Below are 22,718 nucleotides of genomic sequence, written 5' to 3'. Positions count from 1 at the left end.
AAACATAGCAGGGGATTCCAATTCAATCCCATCAAGGTGGCATGCACCAATGCCATCTCACTAGTCCAAGTGATCAATTTCAGTTCACAATTGATCATAATGAAAGGACTAAGAGTCAAAGGGAGCACATAAACAAGTCTAGTACCTGCTAACACTAACCGATAGAATAAATAAAGGGGAGAGTGATCCAACATGGGAAGTGAGATACTCAGCAGACTCATAGAATGGCAGATGTCCTAAATAGCACTCTGGCCTCAGAATCAGCCCTAAAGGCATTCAGATCTGGCTGAAAAGCCCATGAGAGTATTTCAGGCATGGAAAGCCAAGACACTCTGGCAAAAGATCTCTGTGAGTAAGATCCCAGTGGAAAGAACAGGTCTTCAAAGAAGGAGGTACCTTTCTCTGAAGGGAGGAGAGAACCTCCACTTTGACTATGACCTTGTCTAAACAAGATAAGAATCGGAGAACTCAGAGGGCTTCCATAGCCTTGGAAACTCATGACTGGAGCATAGGGAGATTACTGATGCCATAGACAGGAGTGTCAATTGGTAAAGTCAACAACAGGAGTCACTGTGCACTTACTCCTCATGTAGGATCTCTGTCCTTAATGTGCTGTGCATTGAGATTTAATGCTATAACGAGTACTCAAACAATATATTTCACTTTGTGTTTCTATGGGGGTGCAAACTGTTGAAATCTTTACTTAATGCATACTAAACTGATCCTCTGTAAAAAAAAAAAAAAAAGAAATTATCAACTCCCAACTTGACTCTCACTGGGATTAAACATGACAATAGGTCTGATCTGATTTCATCATCATTTAAAAAAATCATCTATTATTTTTCACTTTATGTTTCTGTGTGGGAGCAAACTGTTGAAATCCTTACTTAATGTATACTAAGCTGATCTTCTGTATATTAAGATAATCGAAAATGAATCTTGATGTGAATGGAAGGGGAGAGGGAGTGGGAAAGGGGAGGGTTGTGGGTCGGAGGGATGGTATTGGGGGGAAGCCATTGTAATCCATAAATCGTACTTTGGAAATTTATATTCATTGAATAAAAGTTAAAAAAAAATAGCTAGAGTAGACAGATTCTTAGGGAAATAAAAAAATGAAAGGATATGAATTCAGGGATAAGAGTAAATGTTGGCCGGTGCTGTGGCTCAATAGGCTAATCCTCCGCCTTGTGCCAGCACCCCGGGTTCTAGTCCTGGTTGGGGTGCCGGATTCTGTCCCAGTTACCCCTCTTCCAGGCCAGCTCTCTGCTGTGGCCTGGGAGTGCAGTGGAGGATGGCCCAAGTGCTTGTGCCCTGCACCCCATGGGAGACCAGGAGAAGTACCTGGCTGTGGGGAGCAACTGGGAGCAACTCGGACTAGACTAAGTTACTGGAATTAAGACTTATTCTATGCATCTGCTCTCCCACAATATGGCGCTGGGAGAGGAGGAAACAGCTTCTACACAGCTGCCTCCAGTTCAACCAATAAACAGCAGGACCTGCTCCTGATTGGAGGAGAGCAGCGTACTCGGCGTGTGGGTAGCAGAGTTGGGATTGGTGGAAGAGGACTATAAAGGAGGAGAGAGACAACATGCACCAGGAACATCTAAAAGGAACACCTGAGCAGCCCCCGAGAGAGCCAGCCGGCGGTGTGCCGCTCCCCCGCGGAAGTGGGGAAAGCGGCAGGGGGAACCGCCCTTCCACGGAGGTGGAAGGGACGGTAGCCAACCCGGGAAGAACCAGCAGCAAACCCAGGGAGGGCCGAGCAGACAAAAGAACAGCGCAGGGTCCTGTGTCGTTCCTCCGCGAAGAGGGGGAGCGACACCTGGCTCCTGCCTTCGGATCAGCGTGATGCAGTGCGCCGGCCGTGGTGGCCATTGGAGGGTGAACCAACGGCAAAAGGAAGACCTTTCTCTCTCTCTCACTGTCCACTCTGCCTACCAAAAAAAAAAAGAGTAAAGGTCTTTTTCCTTTTCTTTTTTCTTTTTTTGGACAGGCTTTTGACAGGCAGAGTGGACAGTGAGAGAGAGACAGAGAGAAAGGTCTTCCTTTGCCGTTGGTTCACCCTCCAATGGCCGCCACGGCCGGCGCACCACGCTGATCCAAAGCCAGGAGCCAGGTACTTATCCTGGTCTCCCATGGGGTGCAGGACCCAAGTACTTGGGCCATCCTCCACTGCACTCCCTGGCCACAGCAGAGAGCTGGCCTGGAAGAGGGGCAACCGGGAAAGAATCCGGCACCCCGACCGGGACTAGAACCCGGTGTGCTGGCGCCACAAGGCGGAGGATTAGCCTAGTGAGCCGCGGTGCTGGCAAGAGTAAATGTCTTTCTTGAAATGTGGACCCTAATGAGGTTTTATCCATGTGGTAAAAATAACCATGAGCCTTGGGAAGAACATATATTCATTTAAAAAATGTGACTGAAACAGACATACTTAAGATCAAGGGATAATGTATAATAACCCAAGTAAAACATAATATCTTTCAATTAAATTCAATTTTATCTTGGGAGAAAAAACAAGAAACCTATCTTTGAAAGTGAATGTCAGATTTACCTAAAATTTACTTACCTGATTTAAATAATTTAGGCACTTTTCAAGACACCAAAGGCAACAAATGCAAGACTTCAGCACACATCGTGCACAAGCATTTTCCTGGACAGAATAAAAAAGTTAGATAATTAAAAAAAATTAATTCATATCAAAAACTTCAAACATTAGAAAAATAAAAATTTCAAAACACAACGCTGCTTCAAAGTCTCCGTACCTTTCCTTCTCAGTCAATTCCATATTTATTTAGTACCTCTTACATGTAAGATACAATGAGGTATTACATATAAAAACCAACTAGGAAAAATTACAATCTAGTAAGACAGAAAAATGCTAAATATAAAATAGGTTAGAACTGAAATAGGGTATGGGTTCCAAGAGGAAAGTAGAGCATTAACATGGTGTGAAAGACAGCAGGAATCAGGAAAGGTTTCTGTTTTGGCATTTGAGCTAAAATATGTTGAAAGGCATGCTACATCTACAGTCAAGGGCAGGGAATTCCTTAAATGTTCTGCACGTTAGCCCCTTATAAGATGCATACTATAAAAATATTTTCTCCCATTTTATAAGTTGTTTTTTCACTCTGTTAGTTGTTTGCTTTGCAGGGCTCAAAGGTTTTTAGTTTGATGTAATCACACTTATCCCTGTACTTCTGGGGTCTTATGCAAAAAATCTTTGCCCAGAGCAATGTCATGGAGCATTTCCCCATGTTCTCTTTTGGTAGAGTCAGTCAATGGGTATAAAGTTTCTGCTAGATAAGAGGACCAAGTTCTAGTGTTCTATTGCACAGCAGGGAGGTTATGGTTAATAATGCTATCCTGAACAGTTCAAAGTAGATAGCACAGATAACTTTGAATTATTCTACCACAAATATATGATAAATGTATGAAGTGATGGAAATGTTAAATACCTTGATTTGATCATTACACATTATATATATATATCAAAACATCACACTGCACTTTATAAATAAGCACAATTATTATGTGTCAATGAAAAACAAATTTTTTTTAAAAAAGGATAGAGAATAATATTCCACTGTTTATATCTACCACATTTTCTCTATCCATTCATCTGATGATGGATACCTATGCTGGTTCCAAATTTTGGCTACCGTGAACAGTGCTAGTATAAAAAAGAATGAAATTCTACCATTTGCAGCAAAATGGAAGCAACTGGGGGACATCATATTGAGTGAAATAAGCCAGACCCAGAAAGACAAATACTGCATATTCTCCCACATATATAGCAGCTAAAATTTAACAAATACACAGAAAAGAAAGGAAAAAAAACAAATGTCTGTGTGTATCAATATTGCTGCAAATATAGTTTTGTAAAGCATTGTTTTATAACTTTGTCAAACCAATGGTTAAGAATGCTATACTACTATAGCTTTAATGATCTGTGGTTACTTTCAAATTTACTGCAAATGGGTTAAATGATCATTTTCCATTTAAGTATTGTTTATAGCCATTGTCTGTATTCTCACTAACATAGAGTCTTTTTGCTTTTTTACTTGTTAAACTTCTTATTTGGTGAAATATTAAGCCTTTTTACTATAATGTAATTTTAAAATATGGTATCTCGGCCGGCGCCGTGGCTCACTAGGCTAATCCTCCGCCTTGCGGCGCCGGCACACCGGGTTCTAGTCCCAGTCGGGGCGCCGGATTCTGTCCCGGTTGCCCCCCTTCCAGGCCAGCCCTCTGCTGTGGCCAGGGAGTGCAGTGGAGGATGGCCCAGGTGCTTGGGCCCTGCACCCCATGGGAGACCAGGAAAAGCACCTGGCTCCTGGCTCCTGCGATCGGATCAGCGCGGTGTGCCGGCCGCAGCGCGCCGGCCGCGGCGGCCATTGGAGGGTGAACCAACGGCAAAGGAAGACCTTTCTCTCTGTCTCTCTCTCACTGTCCACTCTGCCTGTCAAAAAAAAAAAAAATGGTATCTCAAAAACTAAAAAACCAAAAAAGAAACAAAAGGAGAAGGTAAAGGGGTGGGAAGGAGAGGGGGAGGGAAGGAGGAAGGGAATAGCATTATGTTCTTAGAATTGTGTCTACTAATCACACTGAATCTGTTACAAGCTAATTAAAAATTTAAAAAATTGAAATTATTGTCAAATGGTTACCATACAAGGCAAAAAAAGAAAAGAAAAGAAAAGGAAAAGAAAAGAGAAGGAAAGAAAAGAAAAGGTTGTAAGGAGGAAGGTATGTGAGTCAACACAGAGGGACACTTATGGCAACCAGTGATTAGATCCGATTTGCCAGAGTATGTAGGGTGCATGAGTGGGAGGCAAGGAAGAAGAACCGGATTCTAATTTTTTGTAAAGAGTTTGAGGAAAACATTCACCATTTTGCATTTCACATCATTGGGTACCTGACTGTATGTACAAGTGCATTTGGAATATGCCTATAGGGAGGGAGTTCTGAAAAGCATTTCCCTTACCTTTCCTTTGAGTTGACTGTGAATGTACATGAGGATCATCCGTGGAATTTTCACTAATGTGATAATGAAAGATCCTTTCGCCACAGTCCCGAGGTGATAACGAATAAGGCGATTCACTGATGCCAAAATAGGTGTAAATGGTAAATTCCTTTTATCTCTATTTAAAAATGATCAAAAAGATCATTAAGAAAAAGCCTATACCAGGATGGAAATACAAGTATGCTTTAGAGTTAATACAGTGAAATATTTAGTTTATTATTATTCTTATCACGACAGAATGTCAAAGTCATATGTAATGAATACTTGGAGAGTTAGGGTACAATCAGAAACTAGAAGCTAAAAGATATTTAATCTAGATCTAGCAACTCATTATAATAACAAACCATCAGGCCAAGAGCTTTTAACGTTTAGTTCTGAAGTTCGCAATGGTGACTCATAACACTTTTCTGTTGATCCAAAGAAATTAAAAAGGCTGGTGGCCATTCGATGGGCATATACATAAAGCAAAGGTCCCTACTAAATACAATTTAAGTCGTATCTTAAACTGCTATTCTGATAAGTTTTTTGAGACAACTGAAGTATAAAGAATAAAATAGTAATTTTCCATTTTTCTACTTCTAGAATTCTCAACAGTAACACCTTGTCGATTATTTTCTTAAAGAAATGAAACTCTTACCAGCCTCAGGTTCATTCCCTTCCCTGCCTCTCTGCACAATCACTTACAAGAACTTGAGTGTTCTGACAAGTACAAACTCTCACCTAGTAAAGTAATATGTTACCACAGCTCCTGCCACAGTCATCTGCTGACATGCTAGAATAAATTCACTGATCCAAATCAGGCCCACCACATGGTACCACCACATGTACTGCAGAGGCCCAGAAATTTTGAACTCCACAAAGCCTTGATCATTCTGAACAGCACTGCCTAGGAAAATACCAAGAAGGGAAAAAAGAAGCACATAAAGTACAAACCGAGAAAAACAGCTATCATAAGAGTAGTCTAATTTTCAATCACAGATCCCTATGCCCAAACCACAAACTTTATGATCTTAGTGCTATTTCATTAAGGGCCAAAAAATCCACTTAAAAAGTTGTGAAATGAAACAGTGTACAATTACACATTTTGATCTCCTCAGAGGCAGTATATAAATCTTTTAGAAGTTGTTCTATTTGAATAAAGTTCTTATTACATTATTTAGCTTAGCCATGGATTTTCAAATACTTCAATAGTTTTTTCAGGTGCTATTTATTTGATAATTACAGATCTAAATCATTAGCAAAGAACACAAGTTAACATTACATTCAATCAGAGACTCTGCTTAAATGGACAGAAGGTATACATAAGTTTACTATCCTTACACTTCTCCTCATGGTTAATTCCATCTAGGCTTACCCTTTGATACTGAATAGGGCTACAAGCCGCTGTGAGAATGTAACTGTGAACTCTATCCTCTCTAGGAGAGTTGGTGAGGTTCAGGTCATTTCCAAACTAGAAAAACTCCAGGAAGCAACTGGATCCTTGGTTCTAACTGGGGTTTGAGGTAACTGCAGACTGACATCACATTCATTACTTCATCTTGAAATGAATCCGAATGTCGGAGTCAGTATAGGAACACACTTCAAATCTTTGATCATCTCAAAATTAGGATGCAATTTCAAGTTTTTCCTGGTCTAGATCCATATTACGAGGGAGTGGGACATTGAAGACTCATTACTACTGTTAGGTTTGATAGCTACTGGACCTCCATCTACCAATGTCTGAAGAATTATATCTGCTGTTTTAAAATATTTGAATGCAAGTCAGATTTATCACCAAGAGAAACAAGGAACACATTTTCTTACCGGTAGTGCCAAGAAAAAGAAGTGTCATGATCCAATATACCCAAAACAAGACAAGAGCAAAGAAAGTCCAAAAGGGTTGGAAGACCAGCAGTGGCAAGTGAATAAAGACCTTGCCAGCCACATGGAACAAGGCAATGGTGAGAGCAACACGTTTGCGCATAACCAACATTATCAGGAACAAGATAACCTGCATGGGAAAAATGGAGAGAAAGGTTTCAGTTACTGTTCTAAATAGTGACATCAGAAACTACAAATGGTAGAAATGTTAAACATAATGTTTCATCCCCAAACCTGGAAGTATTGTCTCTGAATTCCAAAAATACTTTATGAGTTCATAACTCTCTTGCAGTAGCTACAGTTTTCACATGTATATTAGGTGTCCGTTGAAGTAAACATAAAAGGATGTCTCAATTTATTAACACATCCTAGAATTCTTATACTTTTCCTTCACCACTCATTATGAATCAAAATAGGTTATTTATAAGTTGGGATGAGACTATTTGAATATATAAATACTTGCCATTCTGGAAACGGGTGAGAAGAAAGCATTCCATCATCATAAAAGCTTGGGAAATATTTATTGGTATCTCATCTCCCGTATGGGACAAGATCTCTTTGGGGGTGGGGGAATCTATGGCAGATTCACCCTCTGCTTCCTCTCTGTCCCCACTCTATGCTCAGCACCTACCATAGCAAATTATACTTATAGCATGATTTTTTTATTTAATGAATGCATTTTTACATAGATACAACTTTAGGAATATAGTGGTTCTTTCCCCCATGCTCCCCACCCCGCTCCCATCCCACCTCCCATTTCCTCTCCCATATTTTTCTTCATTATGGATCATTTTTAGCATGATTTTATATACAGAGGACCAACTCTGTGCTAATCATAGATTTCAGCAATATGCCCCCATGCTCACACACAACATATAGAGCACAGTTTGGGGAGAGAATTTGTAGTCAATTCTCATATTACAATAGCATGATTATTAAACATTTTTAGAATAATACCTGGCAAATATCTTTTGGCATCAATAATTTTATGGCTTGTTTTTTGTTTTTCATTCTTAATAAGAAGTTTGCAATTGTTCCTAGAAATGCCCTGAGCAGAGAATCTTACCAATATTTAAAAAATAATGCACAATGTTAAAATGTTTGAAAGAAAAATGAGGAAAATAATTAGAAACAACTAAAGGATATATTTCCTTTCCTTTTCTTTTTTATCTATTTTTTAAAAAAGATTTATTTATTTATTTGAAAGGCAGTGTTACAGAGAGGCAGAGGCAGGAGAGAGAGAGGAAGATCTTTCCTCCACTGGTTCACTCCCTAAATGGCTGCAATGGCTGGAGCTGGGCTGATCCAAAGCCAGGAGCCAGGAGCTTCTTCTGGGTGTCCCATGTGGGTACAGGGACCATCTGGGTACTGGGCCATCTACTACTGCTTTCCTAGGCAATATCAGAGAGCTGGATTGGAAGTGGAGCAGCCGGGACTCAAACTGGTGCCCATACGGGTTACCAGTACTGCAGGCAGAGGCTTAACTCATTATGCCACAATGCTGGCCCCAGATTGATATATTTCTTAACATACTTTGGATAGTTAAGAGACCTGTTTCCAAAGAAGTACCAAGAAACATGTTCTTATTAGCAATAATAATCTAACTATTCTATGAGAAAATCTTTCAAAAAGCAGAGAAGATAAAACAAAATGCTGCATCAAATGCACTCACCAATTTGGGTAGCCTTCAGAAGACATTTTTAGTGTTTAGTACACTGTGGGACAGAGATTTTATCTAATGTATAGCAGGGTTAAGAATTCAAAAGCTAGAGGGATGAATTTCTGCTTCATCAATGAAAACACAAGACTGAAAGATAATTTGAGCCTGTACTCACTGTGAATACTGTGGCTGAAATGGCATAGATGAGGAGGGCCCGAAGATTGTCTTCAGCTATCTGAAGCTGTTCAGGAATAACTGTTTCCTTCGGAGACCTTCTTTGCTTTGCATATAGCCACCACAGTACACCTGTGCCACCTGGAGACAAAAAGCAATTATTTTGCAATACTGAGCACATAAAAATAGATAACATAAATTCTTAATTTCTGGACTACACATCAGCACAGGCAGCAATAATGCAGCAACAATCCATTCAGCAGGGAGGTGTGTACCTGTGACTTTTTGTCAGTATTAGGGAAGCCCCAAACACTCCATTATCAACTCCAACAGTAAGCACTTTCCAGCCTTTCCATGTAGCAAATAAACTTCCATAAAATGTATGGATAATTGATTACGAAGCTGAGCCAGAGCCATTAAAAACTGATAATCTGAGAGAAATTGGTAACTCCAGTGCCTAGCTTTGACACAGTCCTGCAGCTGATTTATACAATGCATAAATGAAGATCAAAAGACTCAAGGTGGGAAAACGACAGAAATCCTGACAGTGGTGGCACTAGGATGAACATTTTTATCTCCAACGTTGGTTTAGAGATTCAGAGAATCAGACTGAAGAGAGAGGCAAACATACCTCCATTTAAGAGAGCTGGATTATATACCTTGACTTGATCCATTCAGCAAACTTTTTTTTTTTTTTTTTTTTGACAGGCAGAGTGGACAGTGAGAGAGAGAGAGACAGAGAGAAAGGTCTTCCTTTTGCTGTTGGTTCACCCTCCAATGGCCACCGCGGCCGGCGCGCTGTGGCCGGTGCACCGCACTAATCCAAAGGCAGGAGCCAGGTGCTTATCCTGGTCTCCCATGGGGTGCAGGGCCCAAGCACTTGGGCCATCCTCCACTGCACTCCCTGGCCACAGCAGAGGGCTGGCCTGGAAGAGGGGCAACCGGGACAGAATCCAGCGCCCCAACCGGGACTAGAACCTGGTGTGCTGGTGACGCAAGGCGGAGGATTAGCCTAGTGAGCCGCGGCGCCGGCCATTCAGCAAACATTTTGAGTGCCTATGGCATTTATTATTCTAGCTGAGGATAGAGCAATAAGCAAAAACAAGTCCCTATTCTCACTATTTATGGACCTTAGACAGTAATGAAGAAACAAACAAAAAATATAACAAGAGATCAAGGAAAAAAATACCTTGGTAAGATGGATAGAGTGCTTAGGCTGGGAGAGCACTGAAATTTTATAGGATGGGTAAAGAAGGCCTTCCTAGTGAGATGATATCTGAGCACAAGAATCAAAGACTGAGATACAGTGATCTATGAAAATTCCTAAAATCCCAAAGTGGAACCATACCTAGTTGAGAAAAAGGAGAACACTGTAGCTATAGCAGTGAGCAAGAGGGAAAAGTGAGAAGAGATGTGGGAAGAGGAGAACTGGGGACCAGACCATACTAGAAGGTCTTACTGGCTACAGGAAGGAAATGGAATATTCAGGGTAGAGTTGTGCATATATAGCCAGATACGTAGATAATATAAATGCATAGGAGATTTTAAAAAAAACCCACTAAGTTAAAACCTATGCACATCAACCTGACCTCCATCTGCATTCAAGTAAACAGTGAATGGGGTCAAAAGGAAATATCATACTCTATTTGTTGGCAAAGACCAAGTATAGTTCTGTTGAAGCTAAGCAAACAAATCAAACCAACTAGGAGTTTATGAAAAATATCTAGAGGAAGGGAAAGACTTCCCTTTGAAATTTCAAGGGTACAAGAAAAAGGTTGGAAAAATGTGTCAAATGTCCGAAATGAAAGAAAATATTGTCTCTACAAACAGCAACAAAAAGTCACCAGAGAAAAGCTGAAGCTCAAAGAAAATAGATGGTATAACAATGATGACATCAAGGAGGACACTGTTCACAAAAGCTACAGTAGACATAATTCAAAGTTTTGCTAGAAAATTCCAAAAAATCGAAATCATACCATGCATGTTCTCTGACTACAATGGCATGAAGCTAGAAATCAATAATTCAAGAATCTCTAGAACATATGCAAATACATGTAGACTGAACAACATGCTCCTGATGAACAGTGGGTCATAGAAGAAATCAAAAGAGAAATTAAAAAAATGTCTAGAAAGGAATGAAGATGAAAATACAACATATCAAAACTTATGGGATACAGCAAAAACAGTGTTAAGAGGAAAGTTTATAGCAATTGGTACCTACATCAAGAAATTAGAAAGGCACCAAACAAATGAGCTAGCAATGCGTCTCAATGACTTAGAAAAACAACAAAACAAATGCAAATTTAGCAGGAGAAGAGAAATAATTTTTTAAATTTTTTTTAAACTTTTATTTAGCAAATATAAATTTCCAAAGTACAGTTTATGGATTACAATGGCTTTCCCCCCCATAAATTCCCTCCCACCCGTACCCCTCCCATCTCCTGCTCCCTCTCCCATTCCATTCTTCATCAAGATTCATTTTCAATTATCTTTATATACAGAAGATCGATTTAGTATATATTAAGTAAAGATTTCATCAGTTTGCACCCACACAGAACATAAAGTGTAAAATACTGTTTCAGTACTAGTTAATAGCATTAATTCTCATTGGACAACACATTAAGGACAGAGATCCCAAATGAGGAGTAAGTACACAGTGACTCCTGTTGTTGACTTAACAATTTGACACTCTTGTTTATGGCGTCAGTAATCTCCCTAGGCTCTAGTCATGAGTTTCCAAGGCTATGGAAGCCTTTTGAGTTCGCTGACTTTGATCTTATTTAGACAAGGTCAGAGTCAAAGTGGAAGTTCTCTCCTCCCTTCAGAGAAAGGTACCTCCTTCTTTGATGGCCCATTGAGAAGAGAAATAATTAAAATTGGAGAAGAAATAAACACAATTGAAATAAAAAAACAATACAAAAGATCAGCGAAATGAAGAGCTGTTTTTTTAAAAAAAAAATAAACAAAATTGATATATAATTGGCCCAACTAACCAAAAAAAGAGAGAAGACCCAAATCAATAAAATTAGAGATGAACAAGGAAATATAAAAACAAACACCACAGAAATAAAAAGAATCATCAGAAATTACTAAAAAGAGCAGTATGCCAATAATCCAGGAAACCTAGAAGAAATACACAGATTCCTGAACACATACAACCTACCTAAATTGAGCCATGAAAATGCAGAAAACCTAAAAAGACCCATAACCAAGACAGAAATTGAATCAGTAATAAAGGCACTCCCAACAAGGAAAAGCCCAGGAACAGACAGACTCACTGCTGAATTCTACCAGACATTTAAAAAAGAACTAACTACAATTCTTCTCAAGCTGTTCAAAACAACTGAAAGGGAGGAAATCCTCACAAATTCTTTCTATGAAGCCAACGTCACCTTAATTCCTAAACCTGGAAAAGATACAATAGAGAAAGAGAACTACAGATTAATATCCCTGATGAACACAGATGCAAAAATCCTTAAAAAAATTACTAGTCAGTGAAATCCATCAGAAAAATCAATCACCTGGACCAAGTAGGATTTATATCCTGGTATGCAGGGATGGTTCAACATTTGCAAATCGATAAAATATAATATATCACATTAACAACAAATTAGGTAAAGGATTTAAGCAGGCAATTTTCAAAAGAGGAAATCTAAATGGCCAAAAGATACATGAAAAAATGTTCAGGGTCACTAGCCATCAGAGAAATGCAAATCAAAACCACAATGAGGTTTCACCTCATCCCAGTTAGAATAGCTTTCATACAGAAGTCAACAAACTGAAATCTATGATTAGCATAGAGTTGGTCCTCTGTATACAAGAAATACTAAAAATGATCCATAATGAAGAAGGAGATGGGAGAGGGAATGGGAGGTGGGATGGGAGCGGGGTGGGGAGCATGGGGGAAAGAACCACTATATTCCTAGAGTTCTATCTATGTAAAAATGCATTCATTAAATAAATAAAAAAAAAGAAGTCAACAAACAACAAATGCTGGCGAAGATGTGGGGGAAAAGGTACTCTAATCCATTGTTGGTGGGAATGTAAACTAGTACATCCACTGTGGAAGACAGTATGGAGATACCTCAAAAATCTGAATACAGGGGCTGGCGCTGTGGTGTAGCAGTAAGCCTGCAGTACCAGCATCCTTTATGGAAGCTGGTTTGAGTCTTGGTTGCTCCACTCCCAATCCAGCTCTCTGCTTTGTCCTGGGAGAGTGGTAGAAGATGGCCCAAGTCCTTAGGTCCCTGCACCCATGTGGGACACCCAGAAGGAGCTCCTGGCTCTTAGCTTTGTATCAGCCTAGCTCTGGCCATTGTGGCCATTTGAGGAGACAACCAAGGGATGGAAGACTTTCTCTCTTCCTCTGTTTCTCTGTATATCTGCCTTTCAAATAAATTTTAAAAATTAAAAATAGAAGAAATCTGAATATAGACCTATCACATGACCCAGCCATCCCACTCTTGGGCAATTTATCCAAAGGAAATGAAATCAGCATAGGAAAGAGTTATTTGTACTCCCATGTTTATTACAGCTCAATTCACAATAGCTAAGATATGGAATCAACTGAGATGTCTTTCAACTGAAGATTAAATGAAGAATTTATGGTTTATGTACACCATAGAATACTACACAACAATAAAAAAAATGAAATCTTGTCATTTGCAACAAAATGGATGCAAATGGAAAACATTATAATTAGTGAAATAAGCCAGCATCCAAAAGACAAATACCATATGTTTTCTCCTATCTTGGGTAACTAACAGAGTACCCAAAAGGTAATTTATAGAAGTGAATTTGACACTCTGAGATGTGATGACTGTTGAGGAACAGTTTTTTTTTTCTTTTGCATACTATTTGTTGAAGTCTTTACTTTGTGTAGCATTAATCTCATGTGTATAATGTTAACTGAAAATAGATCTTGGTAAAAAATAAGAAGGGGAACAGGAGAGGGAGAAAAAGAAGGGTGGGAGTGTGGGTTGGAAGGTGGGTAGGGTAGGAAGAATCATTATGTCCCTAAATTTGTATATATAAAATGTGTGAAGTTTGTAAACCTCAAATCAAAGATAACAAGGTAAAACAAAACCAATCTTTTTTTTTTTTTGCTAGAAACAATGTGAATTCCTTTACAGATGTGACATAATTTGGTCACCATATTTAAGTGCTTATTATGAACTCTACATTACAAATGATAAAATGGAAATTTTGGGAAAATTAAGTATCATTCAAATATAAACCGGAGTAAGTGGCAAAGCTGTTTTCTGAATATAGATTCCTTATAAAAACTATCTGTCCACACAAAAAATTAAGATACTAAAGCTATACATGGAAATGAAAAGAAAAATTGTTGAGAGGCCAGCACTGTGGCTCACTAGGCTAATCCTCCACCTAGCGGCGCCGGCACACCGGGTTCTAGTCCCGGTTGGGGCACCGGATTCTGTCCCGGTTGCCCCTCTTCCAGGCCAGCTCTCTGCTGTGGCCAGGGAGTACAGTGGAGGATGGCCCAAGTGCTTGGGCCCTGCACCCCATGGGAGACCAGGAAAAGCACCTGGCTCCTGGCTCCTGCCATCGGATCAGCGCGGTGCGCCGGCCACAGTGCGCTGGCCGCGGCGGCCATTGGAGGGTGAACCAACGGCAAAGGAAGACCTTTCTCTCTGTCTCTCTCTCTCACTGTCCACTCTGCCTGTCAAAAAACAAAAAACAAAAAACAAAAAACAAAAAAAAAACTGTTGAGAGCAGGAAGAATTACAAATAGAATGCAACTGGAATAGTAAAATTAATTTCCTCATCATAGGTAATAAGTACAAAACCACTACTAGAAAAACTGTATCAGCGATATGGAAATAAACTTAAGAGACTGGATAAAGAAAATGTATATACTACTACTACTACTACTAACAATATATGTATAAATACATGATAGAATATTACTCAGCCATAAAACAGAGTGAAATTCTGACATCTACCACAAAATGGATACAACTGGAGATCATTATGCTATGTGAAATTAGCCAGACCTAAAAAGACAAATATCATATGTTTTCTCTTATTTGTGGTTGTGTGTGTGTGTGTATATATATATAGTCATATATATTTATATATTTGAATGCATACACATATATATATAGAGAAAGAGGGTAAAAAAAGTTATATGAATGTCATATCATTTAGTACAGTTATAAATATTGCTTCACAAATCATAAAAGAAGAGCTAGTCCTGAATGATAAGGAAAAAATAACCAAAAAATTAAAATAACAACTCAGAAGATGACAGCAGAAGAAAAGGGGTGGGAGAGATAGGCATAAGAACAGAAAAATCAAATATAGAAATAAATAAAAAAATTTCAGAGTTAAAAAGATTTCCCCTTCAAAAAAGATCACAGGTGAATACTTAAGATTCAAAATTACCCCAAAATTTTAAATTACAAAAGCATGTTAATTATATAAACATGTAGGTAGATGAAACAGGTTATGGGTAACAAACAAAGTTTATACTGGTTTCTGAGTTCTCTGAAATAATAAACAACCATCACAAGAGACTATTGTTGAAAAATTTTATAATCATTTAATCCAAGACTCACACATGAAAACAAAAACAATTTCAGATATGTAAGAACTAAGAAAATATATAGCCCCTGAATCTTTCATAAATAAATCACCTGAATTCACATATAAAGACAAACTGACATATAAAGATGAATTGAAATTAAGAACTCAAGAGTGAAGTCTTACAGGAAAAGGACCAGTAGTTTCTACTAAAACTAGTTTAGGATAATATAAACTTAATGTAAGATTAATTATGAAACTTTTCAAGGCATGAATAAATAGTTAAAAATATACAGTACATGAAAATATCTTAATTTTAATAATAACCTGAAAAATCTCAGATTATTTAATAAGGGCTAAGTAGTGGGAACGAGTAAAAGTGAGACAGAGATGAAAGGAAGAAAGCTTAAGATAAATTTAAAGGAGTTAGATTAAAACTCAACACCTATTATTTATTTTCAGCCTTTAATAATCATAGAATTCTAGATTAAATAATATTTCTAAAAATGCATAGGTTACCAACTGTAGAAGCAAAAATATAACATACACTATCCAACCAAGAGTGAAAGTAGTTAAATTATAAAGAAAGAAAATAGTCCACAAAACAAATATAGAGAAATAAAAACAAAGAAGAATAAATATTAGGGAAACATAAAGCAAATGACAGTAGTAAGACCAAACGCAGCAGTTAGGATTATAAATACATTGTAAATGGGAACAGATTTCATTACTAAACACTATTCAGCTTTAAAATTTTAACTAAATAATATACATCTATCTGTCTGTATAAAAATAAGGTTTAGACTTCAAATACTAACAAGGGTGAAATACAGAGACGTAGATAACTATAATTATAAAAATTTTAAGGCAAAAACATTCTCCTTTAAAGAGAAGAAAGAGTATATTAAAAGTAGAAATTCTTTATGTTTCTGTCATCCACCATGATTTAGTTATGTATTCATGAAAACAAAGAAATGGCTTACCAAGGGAACCCAGTATGACCAGAATTGTTAAGATCCACACAAGTACTCTTGATATATACCTGATTATCACCATCAAAATCATGGAGAGAACTGCAGGGAAGATAATAGAGAACATGAATGTTACTCCAAAACATGTAGATTATTATTTGAAAACATAGGAAAATATAAATTCTTTAAATTGGTGCTTCTTGCCAGGGAAATAATTTGTTGCTATTGACTAGCTCATGACCACATCTCAGGTAAGAAAGGAAACTGGCTCTTTTTGCATTTTCACATTGCTACTTGTAACACTTCAATAACATCACTTACAACCAAAGTCACTTCACTATGTGGGTTTATAAACTACAGAAAAGCATACATGCAAATGCACATGGTGACTCAAAAACAGCACAAGACTGTTGTGGATTCACCACAAGTAAGACATCAGACATGCAAACACACGTGCCAACACACAAAGTGTAGAGAATGGTATGTCATGTTGGTGACAAGAAAAATTACCACATGTAGACAGAGATCGGTTAAGTTAGGTGCTACGCTTCCTTGAGTAATTGTGCATTTTAGGGCCAACTCCTCTGAAGGGCAGTCAAACTAGATGGCATTTTATGTTTTTCTATTTGTTTCTCCTTAGGACCTTCAAAGGATGGTCTGTGTCCTCAGAATAATAATACTCTTTTGAAGCCTAGTGAGGCCAAATTCCTCCAACCTAATTTCTCAACTTGGACTAAGGGTCCCAACTGTGAGAAACCCTTTCTTAAACTGAAGCAAAGTAAAATCCCAATGTGCTAAAATCCTCAGAGTAAACCTCAAAGAAGGAGGATTTAACCTCTGCATGGGAAATCCATTTCTGAAATCATAACTTACAAATCTTTAATTATCTAAAGGCTCATTACACAAATAAATGAACCAAAATCTTTTGGGTTTATCTTACATTTTTGAGTTTCCAAAGGAAATCATTCTAATAAAAAATGGAGTTCCAATGGCTTAGCAACATTATAACCATTACTTTTAAGGTTTATGCTTTATTTTTGGGTAAGGTATTTAGCTAACTGAAACAAAATAATTTTTATAAAAAGCCAGACTAATAGTCACATTTCTTTGGGCCATTTGCAAAGCCAAATACATGGTTGGGATCTGTGTTTAGGTAACATTATTAAGGTACTCACTTTTGCAATAAATTCACAGGAACCAAAAACAGATGGGAGCCTTTCAAATATCACAGAGTTAGATTTTCATATGGACAGCATTATTTCAATTGAGTCAAGTACTACCTAAGCAAAAAGAAAATACTCTCTAATGACAGGAAAGATAGAAATACGGCTTGTATCTTCTCAATGACTATAACTGTTGTCAACTGGCATAAATATTCATCTTACTTAGTTAATGAAATAGTTGTTTGGTTCCTATCATAGTTTACTTCTCTCAAATAAGAAGGCCCATAAATTCTGACGTGGCTATACAAAAGTATAGTTTTAGAATAGTACAGAGAGTTTTCATCTTGAAAATAAAATCTGTACTTTATTATATTTAATCTGTACTTTATTATATTTTCTACTCATTGACTAGAAAATTCAGTGGCTAACGAGTGGAGATTTCCAATTTTTCCAGCAGTATAGTGATAGTATGAACTGTAGCAATGAAAAGATTACATACTTCAAAAAGAATCCATCAGAAATCTACGTTCTGAGATAGGAATAAATAAGAGAATACGCGGTCTCTTTAATAAGTAAACACATCTTCTAGAATCATAACTAAAAACAGAGGGATTGTTGATTCATTAAAAGAAGTCTCCTTGCTATCGTATTAAAAGTAGTTATAGACTCAGTAATCACAGTTTCTCCAACGAAAGAGAAAAGAACAGAAATGAGTTTCAGATATATATACATATATACATTTTTATATGTACATATTTTTAATTATATATAATCTGAAACAATTATTTTGGCTAAGGGAAATTAAACATTTTACAAGTATCCCCAATTGTATTCATATTTTGGCTAAAAGAACAGTCTTCTACTGTAGTACTATGCGATAGCTAATAATGAGAAAAACAATTACCTAGTGATAACAAGCAAAGTCCCAATATAATTTCTTTGCTGGTCATTACTCCACTAATCAGCCTGTGTAAGACACTATTGTCACTGACAAAGGTGATCAGGGCCTCTGCAAACTTGGCATAGCAGGAAATGTTCACAGGAGCACAGCGATGGAAGAATGGAATAGGTGCACTGGTGACACAAGAAAAAAAAATCAGAAAAAAAATTACTCCTACTTAATATAAATGCCACATCAAACACACAAATGAAGGTGAATATGGCTGCAATACACTCCACCCTCCACACATCATTATGGGAGCTAAGAGCTGGGTGCTTAATGCTATGAAGATGGCTGTCATGGGTAGTGATGCGAATCTTACCACAAGCTTTATCAAACAGGGTGGAGTGCATGTTCCAACAGAAGACATTACCCTCCCCTTCTGGAAAGAAATACACACACACACACACACACACACAGAACTACCAAAGCAAAACCAGACACTTAATCTCCTCTGCCTGCATATCTACCAGTCAGGGGCAGATGACAAAGCTTACAAACATATATTTCATTTAACTAAAAATGAACTTTTGCCATAAGCAATTAGAAAATAAAAAACATACATGCTTTTACTCAAAATGTGCCACCATTAATGAAAGGTTTCCTCTAACAGAACAGCATACAAAAGCTCAGATTGATAAAGATGTTTAGGGTTTGAGCTTTATACCTCTCACATAAACAAGTCATGCCAAGGCATCAACATACAACATAATATACAGCGGTTTGAAAGCATAGCCGTAACAGTATGCAGATATGCTTGTAGTGTAATATTAATACCAGGGGGAAATTTATACTCAATGTAATAAGAACATTCATGTAGAAAAGATTATACATGAGAATGAAAATATTAAAATAATATAAAAAAGTGAAAAATATGACTTATTAGGGCCATGGAATTGTCAGTTTTTTATATGTTAATCCAAATTATATGTCCAGAAAAGAGTAAAATAATTGGTTATTTAATAATTTATTTCAGTCTTCTATAGACTGTAGCTTTTACTTGTGAAGGAACACAGCTATGTTTAACTGTGACATGAATCTGGTTATGATGTGGTTTCGCTTCAACTTTGGGAAGTATATCTAACTGATGTGAGAATTTTAAACAAAGGACTATGAATATGCCTTCAACTGTGATGTGGTGGATTCCAAGAAAGCCTATATGTATGTACACACATAAATACACACTTGAATGTACAGAAGTTAAAATTTAGCCATCACTAACATGAATCCCATATTTTTGGAACTGGGTTGTAGGATTATCAGTGTCAGCTATAACACAACATTTTTGACTGGAATGTTATAAATCTGTTCTCATTCTTAGCTGACACTGTCTTACGGAGCAATTAGTGGACAGGATCACATGACTGGGCATCAAATGCCAAGGTTTCTAATTTTAGCATAACAACTTTGTATGACTTAATGCAAAGTACTATCTTTTCTTCCTCAAAAAGTGATAAGAATATTCCTTTTCAAATAAGAATATGTGTGAACCATGTATCAGTTTTCCTTAACTGTTAGTAAATGAGCACCAATGGTAGTAACAAAAAGCAACACAAGCCACACTGTTCAACTTCATGGAATAATAAAATACACTTTTTAAAAGATCTAGCCTTACCTTAGTTATGCTTCAGTAAGATGTATCAAAAAATGATAATGACATTATGATATGGATGTTCATTTTAAAATATTTTCCTGCTGTCCCTGTATTTGCTTATACCTTCAAAGTGGTATTAGTGACGTTAAATGCCAAAAATGGGTATTTTCTTAGAAATTACAGAAATCCAGAGTATTCTGTGTAATGTTTGAATTACAGTGATACAAGTCATTCTTTGATGAAAATTTTGCTGGGAATACTACAAGAATCAAAAAAAAGATTAACTACAGGTTTCTGAGTTCATGGAGGAAGATTTGGAACAGAAACCTTTAACTGGCTTTATGACCTACAGCTTTTTTTCTGAGGTGGTCTTTGCCAAATTAATGTCTTTGACTAAAGACTTTTCTAACCAGATTTTTAACTAAAGCCTGGTTCTTTATCTTTCAAAACAAAAATCCTCTCTGCTCCATGATTACCTACATTGTTATGTTCTCTATTTATCCCATCATTTCTCAAGTAACCCCTGTTAAAATAAATTCACCTGAAGGATACTGATGTCTTTTTTTATTTTTTAAAGACTTATTTGAGAGGCAGAGTTACAGAAAGAGGGAGAGAGAGAGAAGAGAGGTCTTCCATCCACTGGTTCACTCCCCCAGATGGCTGGAGCCATCTGAAGCCAGGAGCCAGGAGTTTCTTCCAGGTCTTCCATGCTGGTGCAGGGGACCAAGCACTTGGGCCACCTTCCACTGCTCTCCCAGGCCATTAGCCGGAAGCTGGATCAGAAGTGGAGCATCTGGGACTCAACCAGCGCCTCTATGGGATGCCTGCACTACAGGACGAGGCTTAACCTACTATGCCATGGAGCCATCCTCCTGATGTCTTTCTTACAGTTTTTAGTACCTATTAATTTTCTTGGCCCTGCTTCTTTATTTCCTTTTTTCCCGTTAAATAATTGTAAAACCCCAAATTCTCCTAACATCAGATAGCCATGTCACTCTCTTTTTTTCTCAATTTCCCCATCTGTTAGTTAAAAGGGTAAAAATAAGTACTCTGTCTCTTCAGATTAGCAGCAGCAGCAGCAGCAACAGCAAATGGCCCACCTGTAAATCAATGATTCTAACTTTTATGGTAACACTATACCCAGTATTATTAGTGTTTTTCTACTTTCTAAACTTAGGATGAATATAGATAACTTGAAAAGGAAAGACTTCTCTCAAAATTTTGATTGTTCATTTTTATTTACAAGAAAATGCTGAGTAATATCTGCTCTTAATTTAACCTTGCAAATCATTTTTTTTTTTTTTTTTACAGGCAGAGTGGACAGTGAGAGAGAGAGACAGAGAGAAAGGTCTTCCTTTTGCCGTTGGTTCACCCTCCAATGGCCGCCGCGGCCGGCGCACCGCGCTGATCCGATGGCAGGAGCCAGGAGCCAGGTGCTTTTCCTGGTCTCCCATGGGGTGCAGGGCCCAAGCACCTGGGCCATCCTCCACTGCACTCCCTGGCCACAGCAGAGGGCTGGCCTGGAAGAGGGGCAACCGGGACAGAATCCGGCGCCCCGACCGGGACTAGAACCCGGTGTGCCGGCGCCGCTAGGCGGAGGATTAGCCTAGTGAGCCATGGCGCCGGCCTGCAAATCATTTTTATACTGTATATAAACACTTGTCCATTTGGAGAGTCTACTTCAAAGAATTAGAGCAAAATAACAACAATCTTTTACACATACCTCAATCTATGTCAGTTAAAAAAAATCCTGACAGCTTTAAATTTAAAGGTATATAATTAGCACAAGCTGATTAACTACACTGTTTAGCAGATAGTTCAAAATCTGCTCTTAGTCATAATGAAGAGGAGGAATAGCAAGCAAATAAAAGGAGATAATATGTGGAATATTACTCAAAAACAAAATTATTCATTTTAACATAAATAAACCAGATTCCCTTGTATGTCATTCATTTTTCCAGTCCTCCCCAAATAAGAACAACCTATCAGCCATAAGCTTTTGATGCTTGGATTATTTTCCTATTTAAAAAAAACTAAGTATTCAGATATTAAAATGCTGTGTCTGATATATTTTACTACTCAAATCCCATTTGATATAATAAACTTAAGACAAGTTAAATTGATTTTACATATCTGAAAAATACTCATATGAAACCATTTCTACTTTAGAGTAGTCTCATCTAAATGACCATCTCTACTTCTTAATCAGACAAGCATAAAGTATCCTATTTACAGTAAGTTTTTCTTTCAAAGCCCACAGAATATTGAATCTCTTCTTTTTAAAGATTTATCTATTGATTTCTTTGAAAGGCAGAGTGTGAGAGAGAGAGAGAGAGAGAGAGAGAGAGAGAGAGAGAGAGAGAGAAGAAAGAGATTGACTGATTTTCTATCCATTGGTTCATTACCCAAATGACCACAAGCCAAAATGACCAAATGACCAAAAGCCAGGACTGGTCTAAGCTGAAGCCTAAAGTCTGGGACTCTATCCAGGTCTGATGTGAGTGGCAGGGGCCCAAGCACTTGGGCCATCTTCTGCTTCCTTTCCAGGGCCATTAGCCTGGAGCTGGATGGGAAGTGGAGCAGCTGAGACTCTGACTTAATCCACTGCACCACAACCCCAGCTCCAGAATACTGAATCTTTAAGAAGTCAATGTAGTCTCATTAGGAACTGATGCTGTTTCACATTATTGAAACATTAGTCAAGATGGAATAAATGAGATTATTATGAGTCTTCTAAAGATTTTTAAAAATTAGCCACTCATTGGCAAATTGTATCTTACCCTGGCAAAT

At 37.7% G+C, this 22,718-nt stretch overlaps 1 protein-coding gene across 4 annotated transcripts in view; it reads right to left on the bottom strand.

Moving 5' to 3' along the window:
• SLC44A1 (solute carrier family 44 member 1) overlaps window positions 1-22,718 on the bottom strand; it is a 226,879-nt gene that overhangs the window by 83,007 nt on the left and 121,154 nt on the right. For all 4 annotated transcript variants that reach the window (XM_051855994.2, XM_051855997.2, XM_051855996.2 and 1 more), the window contains 7 exons: window positions 18,299-18,468; window positions 16,244-16,333; window positions 8,716-8,855; window positions 6,824-7,010; window positions 5,741-5,906; window positions 4,982-5,138; window positions 2,567-2,650 (listed from right to left, as the gene is read on the bottom strand). In XM_051855994.2, coding sequence (XP_051711954.2) covers window positions 2,567-2,650; window positions 4,982-5,138; window positions 5,741-5,906; window positions 6,824-7,010; window positions 8,716-8,855; window positions 16,244-16,333; window positions 18,299-18,468 — 994 coding nt within the window. The remainder of the gene's footprint in view (window positions 1-2,566; window positions 2,651-4,981; window positions 5,139-5,740; window positions 5,907-6,823; window positions 7,011-8,715; window positions 8,856-16,243; window positions 16,334-18,298; window positions 18,469-22,718) is intronic.

The sequence above is a fragment of the Oryctolagus cuniculus genome, chromosome 1, assembly GCF_964237555.1.
Source record: "Oryctolagus cuniculus chromosome 1, mOryCun1.1, whole genome shotgun sequence".
Classification (NCBI taxonomy): Eukaryota; Metazoa; Chordata; class Mammalia; order Lagomorpha; family Leporidae; genus Oryctolagus; species Oryctolagus cuniculus.
The sequence above is the reverse complement of the archived record's forward strand: the minus strand, read 5'-3'. Positions and strand labels throughout refer to the sequence as shown.